Source organism: Phyllostomus hastatus, unplaced genomic scaffold, assembly GCF_019186645.2.
Source record: "Phyllostomus hastatus isolate PE091 unplaced genomic scaffold, TTU_PhHast_1.1 phas_scaffold_345, whole genome shotgun sequence".
Taxonomy (NCBI): Eukaryota; Metazoa; Chordata; class Mammalia; order Chiroptera; family Phyllostomidae; genus Phyllostomus; species Phyllostomus hastatus.
Genome location: NW_025334024.1, coordinates 616,097 through 638,723, shown reverse-complemented (window position 1 = coordinate 638,723; position 22,627 = coordinate 616,097). Strand labels below are relative to the sequence as shown.

Genomic DNA, 22,627 nt, shown 5'->3' with positions numbered 1-22,627 from the left:
CAAAGGACTCAGAGGGCTTCCCCACCATGTTTGGTGTTGCTAACCTCAGAGGCAGGATGGCAGCCTGGCAGCCCTCAGGGTCTGCTTCCCAGCCCCAGGACTTCAGAGCTGGAGACAGAGGGGGCTCCCCGCTTCCCACCTTGGAACAGTGAGTGCCAGGGACACAGTCATTGCCAAAGCCGCCCCCAGGCAGCCTGGCCTCCTTCCAAGCAGGCCAAGGGCACAGATGGTGCTGCACCTGCTCGGCAGACCAACAATCTGGAGAGGAAAGCAAGAGGCCCCTGCCTGCTCCGGCGACAGAGAAGACCCAGACGGAGGCTCCCCAGACTAGGGCCAGGGCTGGTCAGCAGCCCCACTACCCACTGCTCCTGCTCCTCAGAGTGCATGTCAGTCCACAGGGTCCTTGTTCCCCTCCCTCCCTCTCCCCTGCCCTTCGCACATGCTGGGCCCGTGAGAGACAGTGCACGTCTGCACGGCAGGCGTGCAGGGTCTTGAGGAGAGCCGTAAGATCCTAACCAAGTAACTGCCAACCGAGGGGAACTGAGAGACGGAAGGAGGGAAGAAGGAAGCTCAAGAGGGGAGGGCTGGACTCGTGCCTGGCCTTTCTGTGTGCTAGCCCTGGGGCTCAGCAGGGAACAACCCTGCACAAGGAGAGCTCCGCCACCGGCCGTGAACACGTTTGGCAAGTGTAATTCTTGATGTGAGTTACCTGTGATGGGCGTCGACAATGTCTAATAAGGAGGCGAAGAGGTGCCATTAGACAAAGCCCAGAGGCAGTAAGCAGCAAATCTAGGAGGGAGCAGGGAAGAGCAATCCAGGTGGAGGGAACAGCATTGCAAAGGCCGCGGGGCAGGAGTGTGCCTAGTGAGTTTGGGGACCAGAAAAGAAAAAAAGAGTGAATGAACCCACTCTGGTACCCTAGCCTGACCCCATCGACGGATGCCTTTACTGCCAGGCCCTGGGAGTGCAGCATCCCAGGAAAGCTGCCTGACACCTGACCCAGCAGGGGCCTGCCATCACCCCCTCGGAGCTTCCCAAGTGCTGTCACTATCCCAGTGCCCAACTTTGGCGCACACATAGGGTCACTTGGCCCTCGGTCTGACCCAGCCCGTCAAGGCCCCGCCTCCCGCCCCACCCACACAATGCTGTAACTCTTTCTTGGCCGCACTGTCTTGCCCAGCACGGTGCTGTCACTCGGCCCCGCCCCCCGTCCCGCGCTGTCATTCACTTGGCCCCGCCCCCCGCCCTGCCCCCACACACGTGCTGTCACTCACTGGGTCCCCAGCCCGCACACTTGTGCTGTCATTCAGCACCAGGCCCCGCCTCGCCCACGTGCAGTCACTCACTCTGCCCCTCCGCCCGCGCACTTGTGCTGTCACTCAGTGGGGTTCTGTCCGAGCCGGAGGCGCAGCTTTGTCCACCGGCGGTCACTCGGCCCGTCACCCCATGGACACCACGCTCTTCCTCGCCCTGGGGCTGCTGGCCCAGGTAAGGCATGGGTGCCACGCGGGGTCCCTGCCCCCCTCCACTGCCCGACAGCCTCTTAGGGCAGTGGTGCCCTGGACTCCCCTGCACTACTGGCCCTGGCTGCCTTTGGGGCGGTGAGCTGAGAGTCCTGGGTGAGGCGGCATTGTCCAGGGTGCTCTGTGCTGGGGAGTCGGGGGCCCAGAGGCGAGTGTCACTTCCTCAGACTGGACTGGATGGGGAGCCAAGCTGGGGACGGCCAGGAGACCACCTGGCAGGACAGCCCGTCCCTCTGAGGTGGGCCCCTGAGCCGCAGCCTTGTGGTGGAGGGCAGGGAGAGGGGGAGCCACAGGAGCAATCCCAGCTGAAGGGGCCGGGAGGCCAGATTTCTGTAGGGACCCTGCTGAGTTGGTCACTAGTTTGGGGGCGAGTCTGAGCCCCCCTCTGTGAGCCCTGCCAGCCGGGGCAGCTACCCGCTGCACCCTCCAGGAATTCACTCTCCCTTGGGCATACCTGTGCCCAGGGAGGCCAGGTCCAGCACAAAAGCACCACCCTCCACAGCCCTGCTGGTCCTCCAGCCTCCCCAGCATGGGAGCAGGATAGGTAGAAGGAAGCACAGGCTGCCTGCCCCTTCCTCCCTACTGCAGGCACCTCATGGGCGCCCCATTTCCTCACGCCCTAGGCTGCGGGGCAGACGCCAGGCTGTGCCCAGGATGGAGCTGGTACCCTCGGTGGCCTCCTGCTTTCAGAGGACTGGGCTGAGCCAGGGTCTCAGGCTGCAGGCCAGGGGTCAGGGCTGGGCAGTGGTCACAGTATGGAATCACCAGTTGCTGTTACAGTTCCAGGCCCACGAACAGTGCCAGACACTGATGAGGAGAGTCCGGCTTTCCGGCACCCACCACGGGGGCTTCCTGGCACCCACCACGGGGGCTTCCTGAGTTCCCCTAATTCCCACAGACCCCCCAGCTCTGGCTGGCCAGCTCAAGTTTCAGCCCTGGCAGCTGACCAGGTGCCGGCCAGCCAGACCCTCCATAGCAGCTGGCCCCCCAGGGTACCTAGCACCACGGCTCCAGCTACCTCCTCTCCCGCTTTTGTGCCCTCCCCCAGCCCCCTCAGAGGCAGGGTCCCAGTGGCTAGGCCTCAGCTGCCATGTCCGCTTGGCTTAGCACAGCGGCAATCACCTCAGCCCAGCACGGCCTGGCTGCCCACAGCCTGTGTCCTTCCAGCCCTCTGCCGGGAGACCACCCCTCAGGGCCCAAGTGCCTCAGCACCTCCCAAGTTCTCTTCCACTTGGCCTGGGATCATCGTTTCTGCCCCGGCACCCCATCCGATATCGCAGGCACATTCCTGCCGAGCCAACCCTCAACCCTCGGGGCCAGGGGCTGGCCACCTCTCACTCTGCTGCAGGGGAGGGGAGTAGAAGCCTCTCAGATCCCTCCCCTCTCCCCAACGGGTGCTGTAGAATGCCCCTCTCCAGACAGCTGTGGGATTCAGGTCAGGGAGAGGGAGCAGCCAGCAGGGGCCTGGCTACTCAAGTTCCCGCACTCAGCACTCAAATTAGTTCCATTGTGAGGCGAAGGGGGCACCGGCCACCCCTCCCCAACCCAGCTCAGCTTTCAGACCTTACTCCTCTCCTGTCTAGCCACATGGGTCTCGTGGCCGCCCTCGCACACTCTTTCCTCCACCTCCACCTCCATAAGGCGGGCCAGCCCACCCCCCAACCCCGGCCCAGCAGGGCCGTCTGGGGTGAGCCCCTGAGGCTGGGGATGGGGGGGGGGCGGTTGGGCTGGAAACCAGACAGCACAGACCCATTGCCTTGGATGAGGCACACCCCTCCCCTGCCTGTGTCCCCTAAAACCTCAGACAGGGGGCTTAGAGTATATACTTTCAGAACTGACCTTTGCTGTCCCCTCCCTCTGCCCATGGTGTCTCCAGTAACTGAGCTTACTGTGGGGCCCCCCCACACCCAGAGTGGCAGAAGGATTGGGGTGTAGCATGGATGAGGTAGGGCAGACACATGCCCTGCTGGGAGCGACCCCACCCCTGTGTCTGCCCAGTGGGCCACATGGTTTCTGGAAGGAAGATGGGGCCTCAGCCACACACCCGGGGGCTTTGCAAAGTGTGAAGACCCCCAGGGGGCCATGCGGGAAAGTGCCTAGAACAAGAGGGCAGCCACAGCAGATACCCCCGCTCCTCCAGGACGAGTGGGGGTGGCGAAGGCAGTGGAGGCAGAGGCAGAAGTCAGCGCCTGGACTGCTGGCTCTGCAGGACAGCTGCGTTGCAGTGGCGGTCTGTCACAGTGCGGGGGGTGGGGGAGCACAGGCGGAGGAAAGGGCTGCCCTTCCCACGGCCCTTTGCCCGGCCATCCTCATTCCTTCCCTGAAGGCTGCAGCAGCTGGAGGGGAGCTCGGGGGCCGCTCTGGGCCAGGCCGGCAACTGGGCCCATTCCTGGCATGCCTGATGCGCACCAGGCCATCCAGGAATGGGGCGGCCTGGATTCCAGCCTTGGGGGAAGGGGCTCAGGCCCCAGAAGCTTGTAGGGCATCCAGAACGGGGGTCCTTGCCCTCCTCAGCGCCCGGCCTCTCCCCCCGCCCAGGCTCTACCGGGCTAGAGGCCTTCTGCCTGGTCCTTTTTAAAAAAATATATATATTTCATTGATTCTGCTATTACAGTTCTCCCATATTTTCTCCCTTTTACTCCCCTCCGCCGTGCACCTCCCCCCCACTCCATGGTTCTTAGAGTCTGGAGAACCCAGGGCCTTGGCACTGTTGGAGACGCCCCTGTACCCGGAACCCCTTCCCCAAGCTGCTGCTGCATCTGTATCTTCTCAGGTTTGCCCACTACACCAGGAGCGGGCGGAATAGAAAATGCGTTCTCCTCTTTAGCCAGCCAGGATGTACAGCCACAGACAGAGCTCTGCGGAGGTGGACCCCAACCAGCAAACACCCTGACCAAGCCCAGGCCCCCACTTGCCTTTCCAGGGGCCTCTAGGGGCCTCAGGGGCCCCGCGCCAAGAGGGGAAGTGGGCAGGTGTCTCCTTACTTTCCATCCAGCTTCTCTGGTCACTAGCATCTCTTCCTAAGGTGGTGAGCATCCAGCCACAAGCCCAGCTTTCTTCCCAGGCTCCTGGGAGAGGGGCCGTGCCTTATAATCCCTGGTTCTGAACCCACCTGGGCTGAGAGAGAGACTTGGAGAGCCCTGTGGGCCGCCCCAGGCCCACGGGCAGGAAGGACACCTTCTCTCCATCGCCTCTGGGCAGACCGATGTTGGCGGGGATCTGCTCACCCAGCACCCGCCTTGTCCTCTGCCTGGCCCTCGCCGCAGGCCCTGGTGTCAGCCCACACGCCAAGCCCCTGAGATGCGGAGGGACTTGCCTCTGGGGCCAGAGCCATATCAAGGCTGCGTGACCCTGAAGTCCCACCTTTCAGCCCAGTGGCTGCCTGGTTTCCCCAATGTTTCCAAGAATCACGCGGGGTTCGGGACCGCCTGCCTGTCCTAATTCAGTAGGTCTGGGGTACACTCCTGGAACCCCTCCTTTAGCGGCCACCCTTCCCCCGTGATCCTTGCAATAGCCAGCTTTGGGAATCCCGGCCTGTGTGAATGCCTCTGTCCCACAGCGCTGCCTGCGTGGTCTGACCAGGGGAAGGCACAGTCACCGGTCCTATGGGATGGGAACATCCCTGGGGCCAGAGGAACATCAGGACAGTGGGTGGCCAGCCGCCCACAGGCCCGGGGCCCGTGCCCGGGTCTGGTAGGGCGACACCCTTCCAGCCTCTGTGGGGGTGTTTGTAAGACGCTCGCCGCTCAGCCTGGCCGCAGCAAGTGCTCCCTCTGCACGTCGGGGAGCTCCATTACTTGGCAGCCCCTGGGTTGGGTGCCAGCGCTAGGGCAGACCCCAGTGAGGGGCCCTGGCATGTCTGGGGCTCCAGCGTGTTCTCTCAGGTTCTTGGTTAAGGGTAGACCAAGGGTGCCCAAGGGGGTGTCATTGGGTCCACTTGAGGGTGGTGGGGCCATCATGCCTATTGGTTCTGGCTTGGCATGGGGGACAGCAAGGTGGGTGGTACGTGTGAGCACATGTCACTCAAGGGTGTTGCCTGCATGCTGGGGTTCTGTGTGAGCTGGCTTTGTCCATGCGGCTTTGTCCCACGATCCCCAGGTGGCTCCTTCCCCCCAGCCAGCCACATCTCCTGGGAACAGGGTGGTGGGAGGACACAGAGCAAACTGGGAAGTGCTCCTGACCTCCAGCCGTCCAGCTCAGCCACCCCACCCACCACAGCCTCTGATCTGGGCAAGGGTCCCCTGCCAAGGCTCTGTGGCTTCTGCTGACCTCTTAAACTTGGACCGTGGACATACTGTGGCTCAGGACTCCCAGGCTCTGCCTCCACCACACTGCCCCCACGCCAGGCTGGCAGGCATCCTGGAGTGTTGATAGAGGCCGCTGGCAGGAAGGGAGTGAGAGCGAGGCTCTGTGGTGGACTGGGGGGGTGGGGGGATGGGAGGGCTAGCATAGGGTCCAGCCCAGGTGTGGCAGCAGCTGGACAGGGCAGAGTGTGTCCCCCAGTGTCCCCCTACGAGTCTGAGGTCAAGGAGCACCAGTGGACTGTGCCCACCCAGTGCTGCAGTCAGGGCAGGGCAGGCGCCACTGTGAGGGCTGGACTTCTCTCCGAGCCCGCCCCTCTGAGTAAGCGGGGTTCCCTTTGGCTCCCAGCTCCGCCTGTCCTGGCTTTGTGGCCCTGAGCAAATGGTGGCTTGGCCTCTCCGAGTCTCGCTCTGGGCAGCTGTGCGTGAGGTGACTACCACCATTCCTAGGGGCTGCGAGAGGGTCTGGGGAAGAGGAGGGAGGGAGGGAAAGGCAAGGGGCAAGGAAGGATGTGAGCTCGGTGCTGCCCACAGATGCTCAGAAAAGACGCTGTCTTCACTCGCATGGCGACAAAGGCAGGGCAGGTCTCCACTGGGTGGGAACACCAGGCCAAGGCTTGGGTGGTTTTGGCGAGAAGCCCCAGGCAGGCTCAGAGGCCGGGGCTGCCATCTGTCAGGCTGCAGGGAGCTCAGGGGCCTGGCCGGCTGCCTGGTTCTTTCTATAAACTGGGTTTCTGCTACCTGCACTCAAGGCCCTGCAGGGGACATGGCCGCCCTGGCATTTCAGGCGAGGCGGTGGAAGAAGGACTCCAAAACTGGGCAGGTGGCCTGGGACCATGGGAGAGGTTGTCCGCTTTAGTTCGGCTGTGACTGCCATTCTGTCAACAAGGTGTCTAAGGATCCCTGGGCCCTGCCCTGGGCCCAGAGAACAAGCCCTGGGCAGGAGGGGGAGGCAACTGAGGAGAGTGAAAGCAAGAGTACACAGCACAACAGACCTCTGCCTGTCCCCACCCTGAGCACCCCCCACTCACCCACACTGACCCTACTCCCGAGGCCACCGGCCCACCCCTTCCCGTGCTGCCCCTCCTTATACTCCAGGTCTGGAAGGGAGAGAAAGCGGAAGTCAGCAGGACCAGGCGGCTGGTGAGAGGGTCTGAGGGGCCTGGAGGGGCCCTGGGAGCCACCTGGTCTGCCTCGGCTAGAAAGGAGCTCCTTTAGAAGGGTCCAGGGCCCCGGAGACAGACAGCTCCCAGGCCCATCGCTGGGGGCACCTGACCAGGGTAGGGGCTGTTGGGGCCTGTGGTGGGGAAAGGAGGCTCAGTTGCCTGCTGGGTCTTAGCTGGGTCTAGCTACAGGGGCATGTGAGAAACGCACCCCCCTAGCCTGTTCGAGAGCCGCACCAGCGTGGGCCTCACCCACGAGCTGGGGAGCACCGGGGCCTGGGACCTCCTGGCTGGAGTGCACACTCAGGCCAGCCAGTGGCCGGTTGAGGAGCCAGTGCGGAGGCCTCAGGTACAAGCCAGGGCCACCTGGGAAACACGGGTGCATTCGTGAGGCTGCTGCCACCTCTGCCCTTGACGCACAGGACGGACCCTTCCTCTTGGACCTCTGTTCCCTGTCAGAGCAGGAAGGCATGGCTACCTGTGGCGACCGAGAGTTGGCAGTGGGTCTGGGGAGAGCTCTGGCCCTTCTCCCAGCCTGACCCGCCCGGTTGTCTGCATGCCCCTCACTGGGGGTACAGTGCTCCTCGACCTCCTCTGCAGCCCTGCAGACTGGGCGCTGTAGCTTGAGTGACAGCATCGCGAGTGGCTGGACCAGCCGTGTGGGTTGGGAGGGAGGAGCGTGCTCCAGGTGCTAGGAACGAAGGTACTGGTGTGAAAATGGCACCTGGTTCCACAGTTCTGAGAAAAACATCACAGGCTGGCACGGGAGGTGGGGGCACTCCGGCCCCTCAGATGGCCCCTTCCTGTCTCTGGGCCCCTCCTGACCTAAGCGTTGGTCTAGTGGACCCCAACCAATCCTCAAGAATCCAAGCCAAGAGGAGGCCAGGGTGGCCACGTGTTGCCCCCTACTGCCCCTGGTCCGCAGCCAGGAGCCCCCACATGGCCGCCTCCCACAGATCCAGCCATGTGGAGCAGGCAGGAGTGCTCCCAGGCCCTGCCTCCCTCGCCCACCACCCCCGACCCCATTATCCACATCCTTCACCGCAAGGGTCAGCCCTGGGGAGGGGCCCCAGCGGGGCCAGCTGTTGCCCCCATTACTCATCACTCGCTGCCTGCAAGGCCTCCTCTCCCAGTCCCAGGTTCTCCACACCTCCCCCTGCCAACGGGGTGTACCAGCCCTCCCAGGCCTGGTCCCTGAGCCTCCCCTGGGCCACGTGGGAGGGAGACACGTGTCCCTGAGGAAGATGAGATGGGGGTACAGTATGGTCAGCTTTCCCGGTCACCCAGGGCCTGTAACGGTTCCTGGCCCCCAGACTCTGGGCTGCCCAGGGGAGGGGAGAGACAGACCTGAGCGCTGGGGGCCCCAGGCTTGGGGGGGTGTCTGCTGGGGCCTCCCAGGGCCGCGAGCTCAGGTTTCTGACGTGGAGCGAGGTGCCCCTTGCCCTCCAGAGTGGGGAGTAGTTCACTCACCCACCACCGAGGGGGAGCAGCTCTCAGCACCGCCTGCTCCCCGGGCTCACTGAGGACACAGCTGTGTGACGCTGTTCTCATCTCTGTTGCAGAACCTGGGCCTTTCACTGGGGGTTCCGGGGCTAAAGAGGCCAGGCACCCTGTTCCCCTGGCGCCCGGCGCCTGCGCTGGGCCGCGTTCGGAGAGCCTGGGTTATCCCCCCCATCAGCGTGTCTGAGAACCACAAGCGCCTCCCCTACCCGCTGGTGCAGGTGAGGCTGGGCGGCCAGAGTGGGCGGAGCAGGGGCTGGGGGTCCCCGGCGGGTCCCCAAAGGAGCGTGCTTTAGGACTGGGACGCTGTCGAGGCCACAGGCTGAGCTGGGGGAGGGACGTAGGCTGCAGAGAAGAGAGAGACCTCTCGCTTGGGGACCCCTCCCCCAGCCCATTTCCTGCCACGGCAGATCAAGTCCGACAAGCAGCAGCTGGGCGGAGTCATCTACAGCATCCAGGGGCCCGGGGTGGACGAGGAGCCCCGGGGCGTGTTCTCCATTGACAAGTTCACCGGCAAGGTGTTCCTGAACGCCACGCTGGACCGGGAGAAGACAGACCGTTTCAGGGTAGGGCCCCTCCCCTCAGCGGGCTCCAATTCCCCTGTGGGCACGTTAGGCCAAATCGCTTCTCAGGCAAGATCTGGTACACTTAGTTGGGGAAGCAGGGGCGGGAATTTGGGACTATGACCTGCGACCCAATAAAGCAGGTGTTGTATTCCCGTTTAACAAAGGACCACACCAAGGCCCGTGGAGGAGCGGCTTGGTTCCCACCGGAGGACTGGGCAGCCTGCAGCATGGGCAGGCGCTGCCTCCCGGGAAGGCACCCCACATGCTGGTGACCCCTCTTCACCCGAAGCCAGTTCTCTCCCCACCTGGCTAGTTTGGTGGGGACAGGATGTTGGTGGGGACAGAATCCCACAGAACTGCCAAATCCCACCAGCAGGGGCCCCTTGATTCATGGCAGAGGGTGGCAGGTGGGGGGGACCCCCCCGCCCCCGGAAGGCACCACACACACACCCCTTGGAGGGTTGAGACTGTGAGATCTGAGAGGAAAGATAGTGGAGAGGGAGATAAGGATCCAGGTAGGCAAGAGGCTGAGGAGGGGGCTAGGAACTTCATCCGGATCCCCTGCGGAGTAGTCTGCCCCTGCCCCTGGCCTGGCCTGGCCTGGCCTTGGGTAAGGGGCCTCTGCCTTTGCCTTCCTGTGCCCTGACTCTTCCTTCTGACTGTAAGAACGGCTCTCGGGTTCCTTACACAGAAAGTTATTAGAGAGTATGTCTTTACCTGGAAATTATATCATGGCCATGCTCCAGAAGAATAAGAAGTGATTTAATTAAAAGTTTCATGTGTACAGAGGAATTAAAATAAACTTCAAGAGGAGCCAAACTGTACAGAAAAAGGGAGAGACCAGGAATCCTAGTGAGAGCATTATTAGTTCAGTCACACTTAGCTGCAAGCTTCCTGGTGGCCAAGGCAAGAGGGGAAACATGGTGGTAACCCTGCTTGCGTCGAGAAAGCAGTCTCCTCTTCAGGGAAAGTTCCACTTGCTGCAGCGCATGCCCGGCCCCGAGTTGGTGTTTTCGGCAGACATGAAGTCTGCACTTGTCCCTTTTGCATGGCCCTCATGGGAAACATGGAAATTTGGGGATCCCAGTGCTAGTGCTTGCTCTCTGCTTAACTAGCTACGGGCCTTTGCTCTGGACCTCGGAGGATCCACCCTGGAGGAGCCCACGGACCTGGAGATCGTGGTTGTGGATCAGAACGACAACAGGCCTGTCTTCCGGCAGGAGGTGTTCACTGGCCAAGTGCTGGAGGGCGCTGCGCCAGGTGAGACAGGAGTCTGGCCACCTGGCCCAGCTGCTCCTGCAGGGAGGGGGGGTGCTGCAGAGGGGCCCTGGGTAGGTCAGAGGTCCGGGATTTCCCTTTAGCAAGAGTCTAAGAGGTCCTTCAAAGAGTCTGAAAATAAGTAAACAGTTTCCAGTACAGATGGAATTTCCACAAGTCAACTCAAGTCACTTATTTCAATATAAATTTCAACCCCTCAGGTCTTCCAAAGTGCAATGAGAGGATTCGTGGGTGGCAAAGCTGTGACTGCCACTGCTTCTTTTAAATTCAGGTGAAATTCACATGATGTGAGATTAGCCATTTTGAAATGAACACTTCAGTGGCATTTACTGCACTCACAGTGTTGTGCCACCGACACCTTATCTAGTTTTAGAACATTTTCATCCCCCAAAAAGGAAATCCATGCCCAGCAGTCTTGCCCTTCGGCTGCTTTTTTTTTTTTTTTTTTTTAATTTAAAGAGAGAGAGAAGTGGGAGGGGAGAGAGAGAGAGAGGAAACACCAATTTGTTGTTCCACTTACTTATGCATCCATCAGTTGTTTCTGGCGTGTGCCCTGACCAGAGATCAAACCTGCAACTTGGGCTTATCGGGATGATGACCGAGATGACGCTCTAACCAACTGAGCTACCCAGCCAGGGCCTATTGCTTCTTAATTCTACATTTTGATCACAAACAAAACACAACCCTCTGTCCTTTATGAGTCTTTAGGAAACAGAGTTACTTGTCCAAGTCTTTTCCGAGGCAGGCAGATTTCATTCCAGGGAGTGACCCCCTCCTTTTCCCTGCCGCTCCCAGAGGCTTGGTCAGCCCCAGGCAGGTCGTGTGCTGCAGACAGGAGGGCGTCAGCTGTGGTAGAGGTGTGCCCACCCTCGTCGTGTTTATTTTATGTCATCCCATTTTTCTGTTTTTTTGTGACTTAAAATGATACTTTTTCTACTGTTAACTTTTTATTTTGATGACATTTCATATTTACAGAAAAGTTGCCAAGAATTCCTGTACACCCTTCACAGAGATGTGATGTGTGTCATGTTTGCTTCAACCTTTCTTCCTTCCTCCCTCCTCCCTTCCTTCCTTCCTCCCTCCTCCCTCCCTCCTTTCCTTCCTTTGGTGCTGGTTGTAGACCTAACGCCTTCAGTGTTTATACTCTAATTAGCCCCAGTACAATTATCAAAATCAGGAAGTTAATATTGACATTTACTAATACCTCATCTACAAATGTTATTCGGTGGATCCATCTCAGTGAGCCCAATAATGCCTTTTATATCAAAAGAAAACCCTGCCTCTTCTTATAGTCCCCATCTGTTCTCCGAGTTCCCCATCTGTTCATGCATGTTGCCCACCTTTTCCATCAGAGCCTCTCACACACTGATCTTAGTTCTTTCAGTGCTCTGTTGGGTAAAAGCCTGTATCTGGTCAGCTATAGCTCTGGTTCTGATGGCTGCTTGATCTTTGAGGATGGATCTGATTTTCCTCTTGCTCTTCTGCGTATAAAAGAACAGCAGAGTTGGACATAAATGCTGAATGTGAATGCCTGGGAACTGGGGTTGGGCCCCACTTTGGGGGTGCAGTTCGTGGGCAGGTGTCATTTGTAGCTGGGCCAGCCCTACCTCTGTTGCTGCATCCACTGATGGGGGTAGGGGTCTCAGTTACATGTGGGCCCTGCACACCTGAGCCTCTGGGATGGGGCTTGTTCACGGTTCCTGCCCCTCCCCCAAGGTCACACCTCTCCTTCTGCTCAGGGCGAGGTCCTTTTCTCCACCGCAACCCCATCCTCACCCTGTAATTGTGAACCACACGGAGCGCCGCTTGGCTTCTCCAGTCCTCCTGCTCGTCCCAACACGGGCAGACCTGCAGGTCCGAGCTATAGGTGCCCTCCTGAGCCTCCTCCTGGGCCTCCTCCTGGGCCGTCTTTCTCATGAGCACTTAGTAGGGGTCTGTGGGAAGGACGGACAGAAGGGCACAGACGTCCTGGGTCAGGGCTCTCAGGACTGTGAGCTGTCAGTTAACCTGCGCTCAACCTTTGAGAGTCTGACCAGTTTCACCACCGTCCTCCCGCCTTGCTCCACCAAAGGGGAAAGACTCTACCTGTCCCACTGTCCTCGGAGGGGACGGTCACGTCCCGGATTCCTGTCTATCAGGTTGCCTTGTGCCCTCACCTATCTGATGAACTCACCATGAGGACTGTTCTGTGGGTCGCCCACGAGCTCTCATCCATGTGGCGCTGATGATATCCTTCCGCCTCTAGGCTCTGGGGTCTCCTCCTTCTTCCTCTGTCTGGAACGGTCCTTAGCCGAGAGGTTTTCCTGACACTGGCTTTTTAAAAAATGTGTTATGGTGGTAAAAGACTCGTAACATAGAATTTACTATCCTAATCTTTCTTTTTATTGTTCAATTACAGCTGTGCCCATTTTTACCCCATATATCCTAATCATTTTTAAGTGCACGTTCCAGCCATATTAGTCACATGCGTCATGTTGTGCAGACGTCACCACCGTCCGTCTCCATTGCTCTTCTCTTCTCCCCAAACCGAACCCCTGTCCCCACTAAACACGAGCGTCCCACCTCCTCCTCCTCCAGCCCCCAGCGACCACCGCTCTACTTTCAGTCTCTATGAATTGACAAGGTGCTTAATGTGAGTGGAATCATACAGTATTTGTCTTTTTCTGTCTGGCTTATTTCACTTACCACAATGTTCATCCATGTTGTAGAATTTCCTTCCTTTTTTTTTTTTATCCTTACCTGAGGACATGCTTATTGATTTTCAGAGAGAGGGGAATTGGGGGGTGGGGAAAGAGGGAGAGAAACATTGATGTGAGAGAGAAACATCAATTGGTTGCCTTTGGCACACACCCCGACTGGGACCAAACCTGAAACCTAGGCACGTGCTCCGACTGGGAACCGAACCCACAACCTTTTGGTCCATGGGATGCTCCAGCCAACTGAGCCACACCAGCCAGAGCAGAATTTCTTCCCTTTTAAAAGGCTGAATAATATTCCATTGTGTTTAGAGAGCACGCTTTGCTTGCCCACTCGTCGACTGATGGAGACTGGGGTTGCTTCCATGTGTTAGCTTTTATGCGCAATGCTGCTGTGAACATGGATGCACAGATATGTCCTCGAGATCCGGCTTTCAGTCCTTTGGGTATATCCCCAGAAGTGGAATTGCTGGGTCACGTGGTAGTTCTGTTTTTAACTTTTTGAATGCTGTTCTCCAGAGCGGCTGCCCCACTTTTCAGTCCCACTGACAGGCAAAGGGTTTCAGATTCTCCGCATCCCCGCCGACACTCACTTTCTGCCCTTTGGACAGTAGCCATCCTTGTGGATGTGAGGTGGTATCTCGTGGGAGTTTTTATTTACATTGCCCCAGTGATTAGTGATGTTGAGCAGCTTTTCATGTGTTTTTTGACCTCTTGCATATTTTCTTTGGAGAAGTGTCTATTCAACTTTTTTTGCTTGTTTTTGAGTCAGTCTGTGTATTTGTTGTTGAGTTTTTAGGCATTCTCTATGTATTTTGGATATTAATCCTTATCAGATATGTGATTGCAAATATTTTCTTCCATCCCGTGGTTGTGTTTTCACTCGATATTGTCTTTTGATGTGCAAAACTTTTTAATTTTTATGAAGTTCAATTTGTTTCTTTTTTCTTTTGTGGCTGTGCCTAGGGTGTCATATCTAAGAAATTATTGCCAAATTCAGTGTCATGGAGCTCTCCCCCTGTGTTATCTTCTAGGAGTTTTATAGTTTTAGGTCTTACATTTAGGTCATTGATTCATTTTGAGTTAATTTTCATATATGGTGTTAGATAATTATGGGTCCAGTTCATCCTTTTGCACGTGGGTATCCAGTTTTCCCAGCACTGTTTCTTGAAGACTGTCTTTTCCCCTTTGAACAGTCATTGCCCCCTTGTCAAAAATCACTTGACCATGTGTGTGAGGGTTTATTCCTGGGGTCTCTGCTCTAGTCCATCGGTCTGTGTGTCGGTATTCACGGCACGCCAAGCTGTGTCAGTTACTGCGCCTCAGAGTAAGCGTCGGAGTCAGGACTGTGAGACCTCCAGCTTTGTTCTTGTTTGGGTTTCCCCAAGAGTCCATATGAACGTTAGAATGGTTATTTTGTGTATGCAAAAAAAAGTCCCTGGGATATTAAAAAGTTAATTGATTCACTGATTGATTATTTTTAGAGAGAGGGGCAGGGAGGGAGAAAGAGAGAGAAACACCAATGTAAGAAACGTTGATTGTTTGCCTCTCGCATGAGACCCGCAGCTTAGGCATGTGCCCTGACCAGGAAATGAACTGGTGACCTTCCGCTTTGCAGGACTATCCCAGCCAACTGGGACACACTGGTCAGGGCACCGTGGGATTCCGATGGGGATGCATTGAATCTGTGGACCACTTTGTGCAGTGTTGACATCTCAGCAACATTAAGTCTTCCAACCCACGACCACGGGATATGTTCCCACTTATTTGTCTTCTTTACTTCCTTTCGGCGACGTTTTCTAGTTTCCCTCATACAAGCCTTCCACCTCCTTAGTCACGACACTGACGTCCTAGAGCATTTAAGCAGCGATTTTGAAGATTGTCTCTGAATGTGGTGTTTGGGCTTCATGGTTTTGGCGGGATGCCCACAGAAGTGGTGCCGTGTCCTCCTCTGTCGTATCAGGAGGCACACATGTCCCATTCCTGATCCGCCTAGTGAAGGGCGTGTCTGCGAGGCTTCGCCACTGTGATTTTTATGTTTTTGCCTTTGTAGCTGATAGGTGGCTTGTGGGAGATGATTTGAGACTATGCAAGTATCCTGCTATCCCTCAAACTTGCAGCCACCAGTTTCAGCATCCGCCGATAGTTCTTGCCTGAATCTGTTGTTATTCTGATAGCTGGGAAACGGTGCTTTTCTAATTCCATCATTTTTTCAGTTGTGTTTCTCACATTGAAGTCTTTTTTCAGTTGGCTTTCTCCTCTATGGTAGAACTTTCACTTCTCCCCTATGTATGTATGTAAGTACATATGTATGTATGTATTTTGTTCCTTTATGTGGCCTATGGCATACACCTGGGCTTGGGGAGGATAGAGGTCAAGCCCAGATCTCACCAGATGGAAAATGAGTGTGGGGACAGGCGCTGAGGAACCTCCTGGCCTGTGCCTAGCCCCCACTCCTTTCTGAGATTCAGTGGCTTGTTTGCCCCAGAGCACTGGTCCGGCCCTGGGCACTGCTTCTCCCTATAGGTGGGGCTGAGGATAGTAACTTCTGGGTGTGCCGGCACACCCTCTGTCTGACAGGCAGCTAGGGTTCAAGGCCATCCCCAGGTTCTCCTGCTGGGATGCCTCAGTGTCTTTAGGGGAGTGCGGGTATCTGCTCTTGACCAAATAGGTATCGTACACTCCTGCTTCCTCCCCTGCAAATAACACAAGCAAAAAGCTTGGGCATTCAAGTTTGCACTGGCCTGATGGGGGGCCGGGACCTGGCATGGTGGGCCACAGAGGAATGGAACTTAGGAGTTGGCACCCCTGGGTGTCTTACTCACAAGTTCTCCTTCCCAGGCACCTTTGTGACCAAAGCCGAGGCCACAGACGCGGATGACCCAGAAACAGACAACGCCGCCCTGCGGTACTCCATCCTGGAGCAGAGCAGTCCACAGCTCTTCAGCATCGATGAGCACACGGGGGAGATCCGCACGGTGCAAGTGGGCCTGGACCGCGAGGTGAGGCTCTGCTTTGAGAGCTGGCAACCGGGAAGCCAGAGTCTCATTCAACCAATTATTGCCCACCTTGCTGACACTTGAGTGGGCAGGGGCAGCTCATGTGGAGTTGGCCCTCTGATCCAGACTTGCTCAGCCAGACTCTCCCTCCTCTCCAGTGGAAGAGGGGGCCCAGTTGCTATAAACACCCATGCTGGCTCCGGGCTCTGGGTACCTGCTCGCCAGGTGGTTGTGCGGTCAGGTGGAGAGAGGGCACAAATGGCCCTCAGTGCCGTGCCTGGCCCTGACACACCCTCAGTGTTTTTCCTGCCCAAAGCACCCATTGCCTATGGAGCAGTCGGACGTGTCACGCCCTGGGCCTCACAGTGGCCCCTCATGCTCCGGAGCAGTGGCCGTCCTCTGACAGGACCGCTGCTGCCCTCACTGCCAGACCGCTGTGTCACATGTCCAGAAAGCCCTTCTAGGTTTCCCCACAGCCACCTGTGTGGCTTTTCCCGGTCACCTACTGTGTTAGGTGACCTTCATCCACCCCCTCTCTCTGCTATGGCAGGGACCCAGCTCGTCGGGGCCCCTCGGCATCCTGCATGCAGTTGGTGCTCTGCAGACGCTTGTCTGACTTGGTCACTGACCTCTTGCCCACTCCTAGGCTGGGTCAGAGTCTAGGGTTGAGAGCGGTGCCATTGGACCCCGAGAAGCCAGGCCGCACATGTTGCCCCAAAGCTTGGGTTCAGGCAGGGCCTTGGAGCCCCCGCCAGCCACACGGCTCTCCTGTGTGGGCTGAGTCTGCAAGCGGCCTGCTCCTTGCCTGGCCCCGTGACCATCCTGTCTCCCAACCCCTGTTGTCACCCTCAGGTGGTCGCTGTGTACAACCTGACCCTACAAGTGGCTGACATGTCTGGAGATGGCCTGACCGCCACCGCCTCCGCCATCATCACCCTCAGGGATGTCAACGACAACGCCCCCGGGTTCAGCAGGGATGAGGTGCCACCACTGCCCCACCCCACCACCCCCTGCTCTACAGCCCTTCCCTCCCAGGCCCAGTGGGGGCCAGGGCTTCATGGCAGGCATGAGGCTGGGTGCTTTGGATTGGGAGTCTTGCATACGCAGTGCAGAGACCTGACTGGGGGCAACAGAGGCGGTGCCCGTGAGCAGTAAACCATCAGGAGAAGCCAGGAGAGGGGCTGTGGGAGAAGCAGCCCAGGATCCCTCTGTGCCTCCTCCAAGCCCGTATGCCGCTGAGCCCACAGAGAGGGCTCATGGGGCCCCTGGGGGGGTGGGTAGTGACTCTAGAAACAAACACACTTGGGAGGTCTCCAGTGGGTAGGTAGCTATTAGCCAGGAGGAGCAAAGGAAGGTGTCCCCACCCCTGACAACCCTGGCAGGTAACAGGGGTGGGCTCCCACAGTTCTTCGTGGAGGCCCCAGAGGCCGTGAGTGACATCGACGTGGGACGGCTGGAGGTGGAAGACAAGGACCTGCCAGGTTCCCCAAACTGGGCGGCCAGGTTCACCATCCTGGAGGGCAACCCCGATGGGCAGTTCGCTATCCGTACAGACCCCAAGACCAACGAGGGTGTGCTGTCCGTGGTGAAGGTAAATGGGGTGCACAGCCCCCTGGCTGGGGTCTCGCTGTGGGCAGAGCTGACGAGGGCACCTCTCCTCACACCCTGGGACAGTGTTTGGGTCCTTGGTAAACCCTGGGGCTGCTGGCTCAGGCCACGCTGCCCACGGGGTGACAGGGCCACCCACAAGCCAGTGTGCTACTCACAGCATGCTGCCGCTTCATTTCTGTGATTGTGTGTGAGTGCAGGTGGCACCCGTGTCAGACATGAAACAGTAGGGAAGATGTGTGCACACACACATGTATATGTTCACATATGGAAAGATATAGATATATTTAGACATGAACATATTCATTGCAAGAAATTGGCTCACACTATTGCAGGGGCCGGCTGGGCAAGTCTGAGATCTGTAGCGTGAGCTGGCGCCTCAGAACCGGCGCCGCAGTCTCCCTCAGAACTAGCAAATTTGTTTCAAGTGATGAGTGCCATTTATCATTTCTGCATTATTCTTTGTGCCTTTTTGTCCTGCATTACTTTTACTTTTTCCAAGGCTGTGAAGGAAAAGCACAGTGGGGGCTCTGAGGACAGATCTGGGGGGATCTGTCCCCCATGGAGGCCCTCTCCCTCCTGTACCTGCCTCCGGGTGCCCAAACGTGGGGGGGCCAGGGTCCCAAGCAAACTCTCAGCTCTGCTTCCTCTCCACAGCCCCTCGACTATGAGAGCTGCGAGCAGTATGACCTCACAGTGCTGGTGCAGAACGAGGCCCCCCTGCTGGCGGCCGCCCCCAGGGCTCAGCGGGACCAGGCCCGAGTCAGCATCCAGGTGCAGGATGTCAACGAGGCACCCGTGTTCCAGGAGAACCCCCTGAGGACCAGCCTAGCTGAGGGGGCAGCCCCAGGAACCCCTGTGGCCACCTTCTCCGCCCAAGACCCCGACACACAGCAGCTGCAGAGGCTCAGGTGCCCCCCGGGGCCCCCGGGGCTGAGGCAGAGGGAGCTGAGAGCCCCATTCCCTCGTTTCGCTGCCGGGGCCAGGAGCACCACTGAGAGCACCCCAGCCTGTGTGCCCTGAGGGGTCCTGTCGGGACCTTGGTCCGAGGGTGGAGGGCTCCTCTGCCCCTGTGTGTCCCTGATGGTCCAAGGGGCCTTGAGTCCCACGTGTGCAGATATGGGTGTGACCTTGTTCCACAGACAGGACTGGGCTCCGGTCAGCGCACACGGACACTGCCAGTGCATTCCGACCAGCCTCTGGGTTCTGGCCCTGTCCATTCTGGCCCGTGTTCCCATGGGATGGGCCCTTGGGTCTCGCCCCCAGCCCTGGCCCTGGGTGTCTGTGCCTGTCCCCATGGTGCCGTGGGTTGAATCCTACTGGAGTGATGCTGTGTTGTGTCACTCGGTTGCCACTGAGCCCTCGTCAGCTCACCTGCGTTTCTGAGCCTCAGTTTCCTGATCTGTGGATTGGGATGGAAAATACCTGAGGAGGGACTCAAAGGCGTGTGCGTGTGTGTGGTGTGTGTGTGTGTGTACGAGGGATGCATGTATGCATGTCTGTACGTGACCACAGCTCTAGGGGGGCCCATGGAGCTCAGGACCCTGTTCCCTTCCCCCGCCTTGGCTGACAGCTACTCTAAGGATTACGACCCGGAGGACTGGCTGCAGGTGGATGGAGCCACAGGCTGGGTCCAGACACAGCGTGTGCTCAGCCCGGCATCCCCCTTCCTCAAGGACGGCTGGTACAGGGCCATCATCCTGGCCCACGACAACGGTGAGCATGCGCTCAGGCCTGGGCTCTGTGGCTCTCTGGCCGGGGCTGGGAATCCCTGCCGCCGGCCCAGGGGCCGAGAGCCTGGCCCTCCACTGAGCGGACTTACAGGGTGAGCGGTGGGCTCCAGCAGGGACAAGTGCCCACCAGGCCTCTTTTCTCTGCAGCCTCCCCTCCCCGCACAGCCACTGGGACCCTGTCCATTGAGATCCTGGAGGTCAACGACCATGCCCCCGAGCTGTCCCCACTGTCTGGAAGCCTGTGCAGTGAGCCGAACCAGGGCTCTGGCCTTCTCCTGGGTGCCACGGATGAAGACCTGCCCCCCCACGGGGCCCCCTTCCACTTCCTGCTGAGCCCCAGGTTTCCAGAGCTGGCGCGGAACTGGAGCCTCAGCCAGATTAACAGTGAGCTCCAGCCCCGGGGGTGCAGACCTGGACTTGGGGGCACTCAAGACACAGTCCTGCTGGTTCCCACTTCAGCACACCCTCAGGGGGTGGGGGCAGGGATTAGTTACTACACTTAGTGAGCAGATGGGCAAGAGGCCCAGCACCTCATGATCCCCATGGGGCACGGAGGGGGCATGGCCAGCCCAGGAGGGCCCTGCTGACCTTAGCACCCTCCACAGTGAGCCACGCTCGCCTGCGGTTGCGGCACCAGGTCCAGGAGGGGCTACACCGCCTCAGCCTGCTGCTGCGGGACTCGGGGCAGCCGCCCCAGCAGCACGAGCAGCCCCTGAATGTGACTGTGTGCCACTGTGGCCAGGACGGCACCTGCCTGCAGGGGGCCGCTGCGCTGAGGGCAAGGGGCACGGGCATCAGCCTGGGCGCCCTGGCCATCGTGCTGGCCAGCATCATCCTGCTGCTCTGTGAGTGCCCATGCCCTTAGACCCCTGCCCTCAGACCCTGGAGCCTTCAGACACTCCCCACGTCCCCTCTCCCCGCCGCCGCCACACCCCCATGCAGCCTCATCTAGCACCAACCGCACCGTGTCCTCCCACCCAGTGCTCACCCTGCCAGTGGCCCTCCTGACACGGTTCCGGCAGCCATCTTGGGACAAGGGGCTTCTACAGGGACTGCAGGACGACCTCAGGGACAACATCCTTAACTACGATGAGCAAGGGGGTGGGGAGGAGGACCAGGTAAGGGTAGGGTGGGGTTCTCCCTCTAAAGACAGAACCAGGGTGTGGTGGCTCAGACTGTTAAGTTGTGGAAAGGGTTCCAGGGAGCCTTGGTGGTGAGCCTCCCAAGACCCTTTGCCCCTACCCCAACCCAATGTGCCGTCTTAGGAGGAAGGTGCCTGGGAGGGAAACCTGGTCATCAATCCAGGCTGAAGTCCACACTCTTTGTCTGCAGGATGCCTATGACATCAGCCAGCTGCGCCACCCATCCAGGCTGGCAGCCCTGAGCACCCCTCTGGAACGGCCACCACTGCGCCGAGACGCCCCATTCAGCCGGATGTGCCCCCCACCGCCCCGTGTGCTGCCCAGCAGCCCTGCAGACATGGCAGACTTCATCAATGATGTAGGTCCTCTAGGGGCGATGAGGGCAGGGGGCACACATGTGCATGCATGTACATGTGTGTGTGCACACACACATACCCATGCATGCACACCACAGATAAGCACCTCAGTGTACCCCCATATGTGCACAGTTGCAGGGAATGGGCTTACTACTGGGGATCCTAGGGGATCTAGGAAGCTCCTGAGGCCCTGAGAGCTGAGTGAGGCTGAGGGAACAGAGGGTTCCAGGCACTAAGGCCCCACAGGAAGAGGAGGCTGGTGGACCCCTGCACAGGATCGCAGTGAGCCTAGTTGAGCTGGGGTGGGTTGGAGCCTGCCCATAGTGTTGTCCACCAAGCACTGGCAGAGGAAACCTAACGACCCCTGCCTGCAGTACAAGTGCAGCTGTCAGCTAAACTCAAGCATCCATAGTAGCTCCTCTGGACACAGCGTCAGTGACTTGCTGAAGTCAACACAGGAGATGCCCAAGACATGAAAACACAATTGAGTGGGCAAAGGGGGGAGCATGCAGGCACTTCTCAGTAGCGTGCCAGGTGCTCGGCACACTTGGTGCCCTGGCTCAAAGGCCCCTGACAGATGCCTGGCGAGGGGCGGCCCAGGTGCGGGTCCAGTTAGGAGGTGTGCAAGCCTGCAGCAACCGATGTGCACATTGACGAGGTGACAAGCACAGGTGGAGGCAACAGACCATTTGCCAAACCTTTAACAGGCAGAACCAGTTGTTCTCCCAGATGGGGTGTTAGGAAGCCTCAGGCAGAACATAGTCTTCTGAGACAGCTGGGCCCCAGGAAGGAAGGCCACCCAGAGGGAACCTTCTTTTCAAATCTGAACCCGGGACTCAGGCCCCCAGTGGTGCCCACACACTCAGGGCTGCTCCTCGAACCCCTGGTAGCCCTCAGACCTCTTCTGTGCCTTCCTGGTGCCATACCTGGAGTTGGCCTCACCTCGTGCTGCAGCTGGGCTGCGTGTGCAAGGGTCCTGACCTCCTGGGCCTTCTCTCTAGGGCTTGGAGGCTGCAGACGGTGACCTCAGCGTCCCGCCCTATGACACGGCTCTCATCTACGACTACGAAGGGGACGGGTCCATGGCAGGGACACTGAGCTCCATCCTGTCCAGTCTGGGCGATGAGGACCAAGACTACAGCTGCCTCCAGGATTGGGGCCCTCGCTTTGCCCGGCTGGCCGACTTGTATGGCCCCCTCTGAGGGCTGGAGAAAGGGCTGGATGCAATGGCCACTCAGAACAGGGAAGAGAGCTTTCTGCACCCACCCTGCTGAGGACACAGCCACCTAGACAGAGAGAGTGGACACACCTACCAGGATGACCACAGGGGTCTGACTGGACATGCCAATAGCTGGCTGTGTAGCTTGGAGGACCAGCTGACCTGTGTGGAGGTGGCTACAGGGCACCTGGCCCCATACCCAGGGGGCTTTGGGCAGCCTGCTTCTCCCAGGGGAGTGTGGAGTCCCAGGGCAGAGCGGAGCCTGGGGTGGGGCCGTGGGAAGGAGGTGCCCCTCCTGTCCCGACGGCCCCATGGCACTGCTCTGAGTCACCTGTGATAGGGGCCAGCCACCCCCATACCACCTCTGCCTCCCCCACGCAGACCTCATCCTTGTGGGAGAGGACCTGGCTCTCAGCAAACTCGGATTAAAACTGTGCTGTCTCTCCAGTGCTGGGTCTGCACAATGCGCTGCAGGGCCTTGCTTCACCCAGTCCTGCCCGAGTGGCAATAGCGGGCTGGCCCCCCACGAAGTAGGAGGGGCTG

General features: G+C 58.8%; 1 protein-coding gene across 2 annotated transcripts; it reads left to right on the top strand.

The window, feature by feature from the left end:
• Positions 1-1,365: 1,365 nt before the first annotated feature.
• On the top strand, positions 1,366-22,521 carry CDH15 (cadherin 15). 2 transcript variants are annotated; one of them, XM_045818840.1, is made up of 14 exons: positions 1,366-1,488; positions 8,550-8,708; positions 8,898-9,053; positions 10,169-10,313; positions 15,869-16,029; positions 16,879-17,007; positions 17,432-17,617; positions 18,292-18,545; positions 19,208-19,350; positions 19,515-19,751; positions 19,973-20,212; positions 20,349-20,485; positions 20,700-20,867; positions 21,867-22,521. In XM_045818840.1, exons 1-14 carry the CDS (start codon positions 1,447-1,449, stop codon positions 22,065-22,067), a joined length of 2,358 nt encoding a protein of 785 aa, XP_045674796.1. In that variant the 5' UTR covers positions 1,366-1,446; the 3' UTR covers positions 22,068-22,521. The 2 variants fall into 2 exon arrangements, with proteins under 2 accessions (XP_045674796.1, XP_045674797.1); XM_045818841.1 differs by lacking the exon at positions 8,898-9,053.
• Positions 22,522-22,627: the final 106 nt, after the last annotated feature.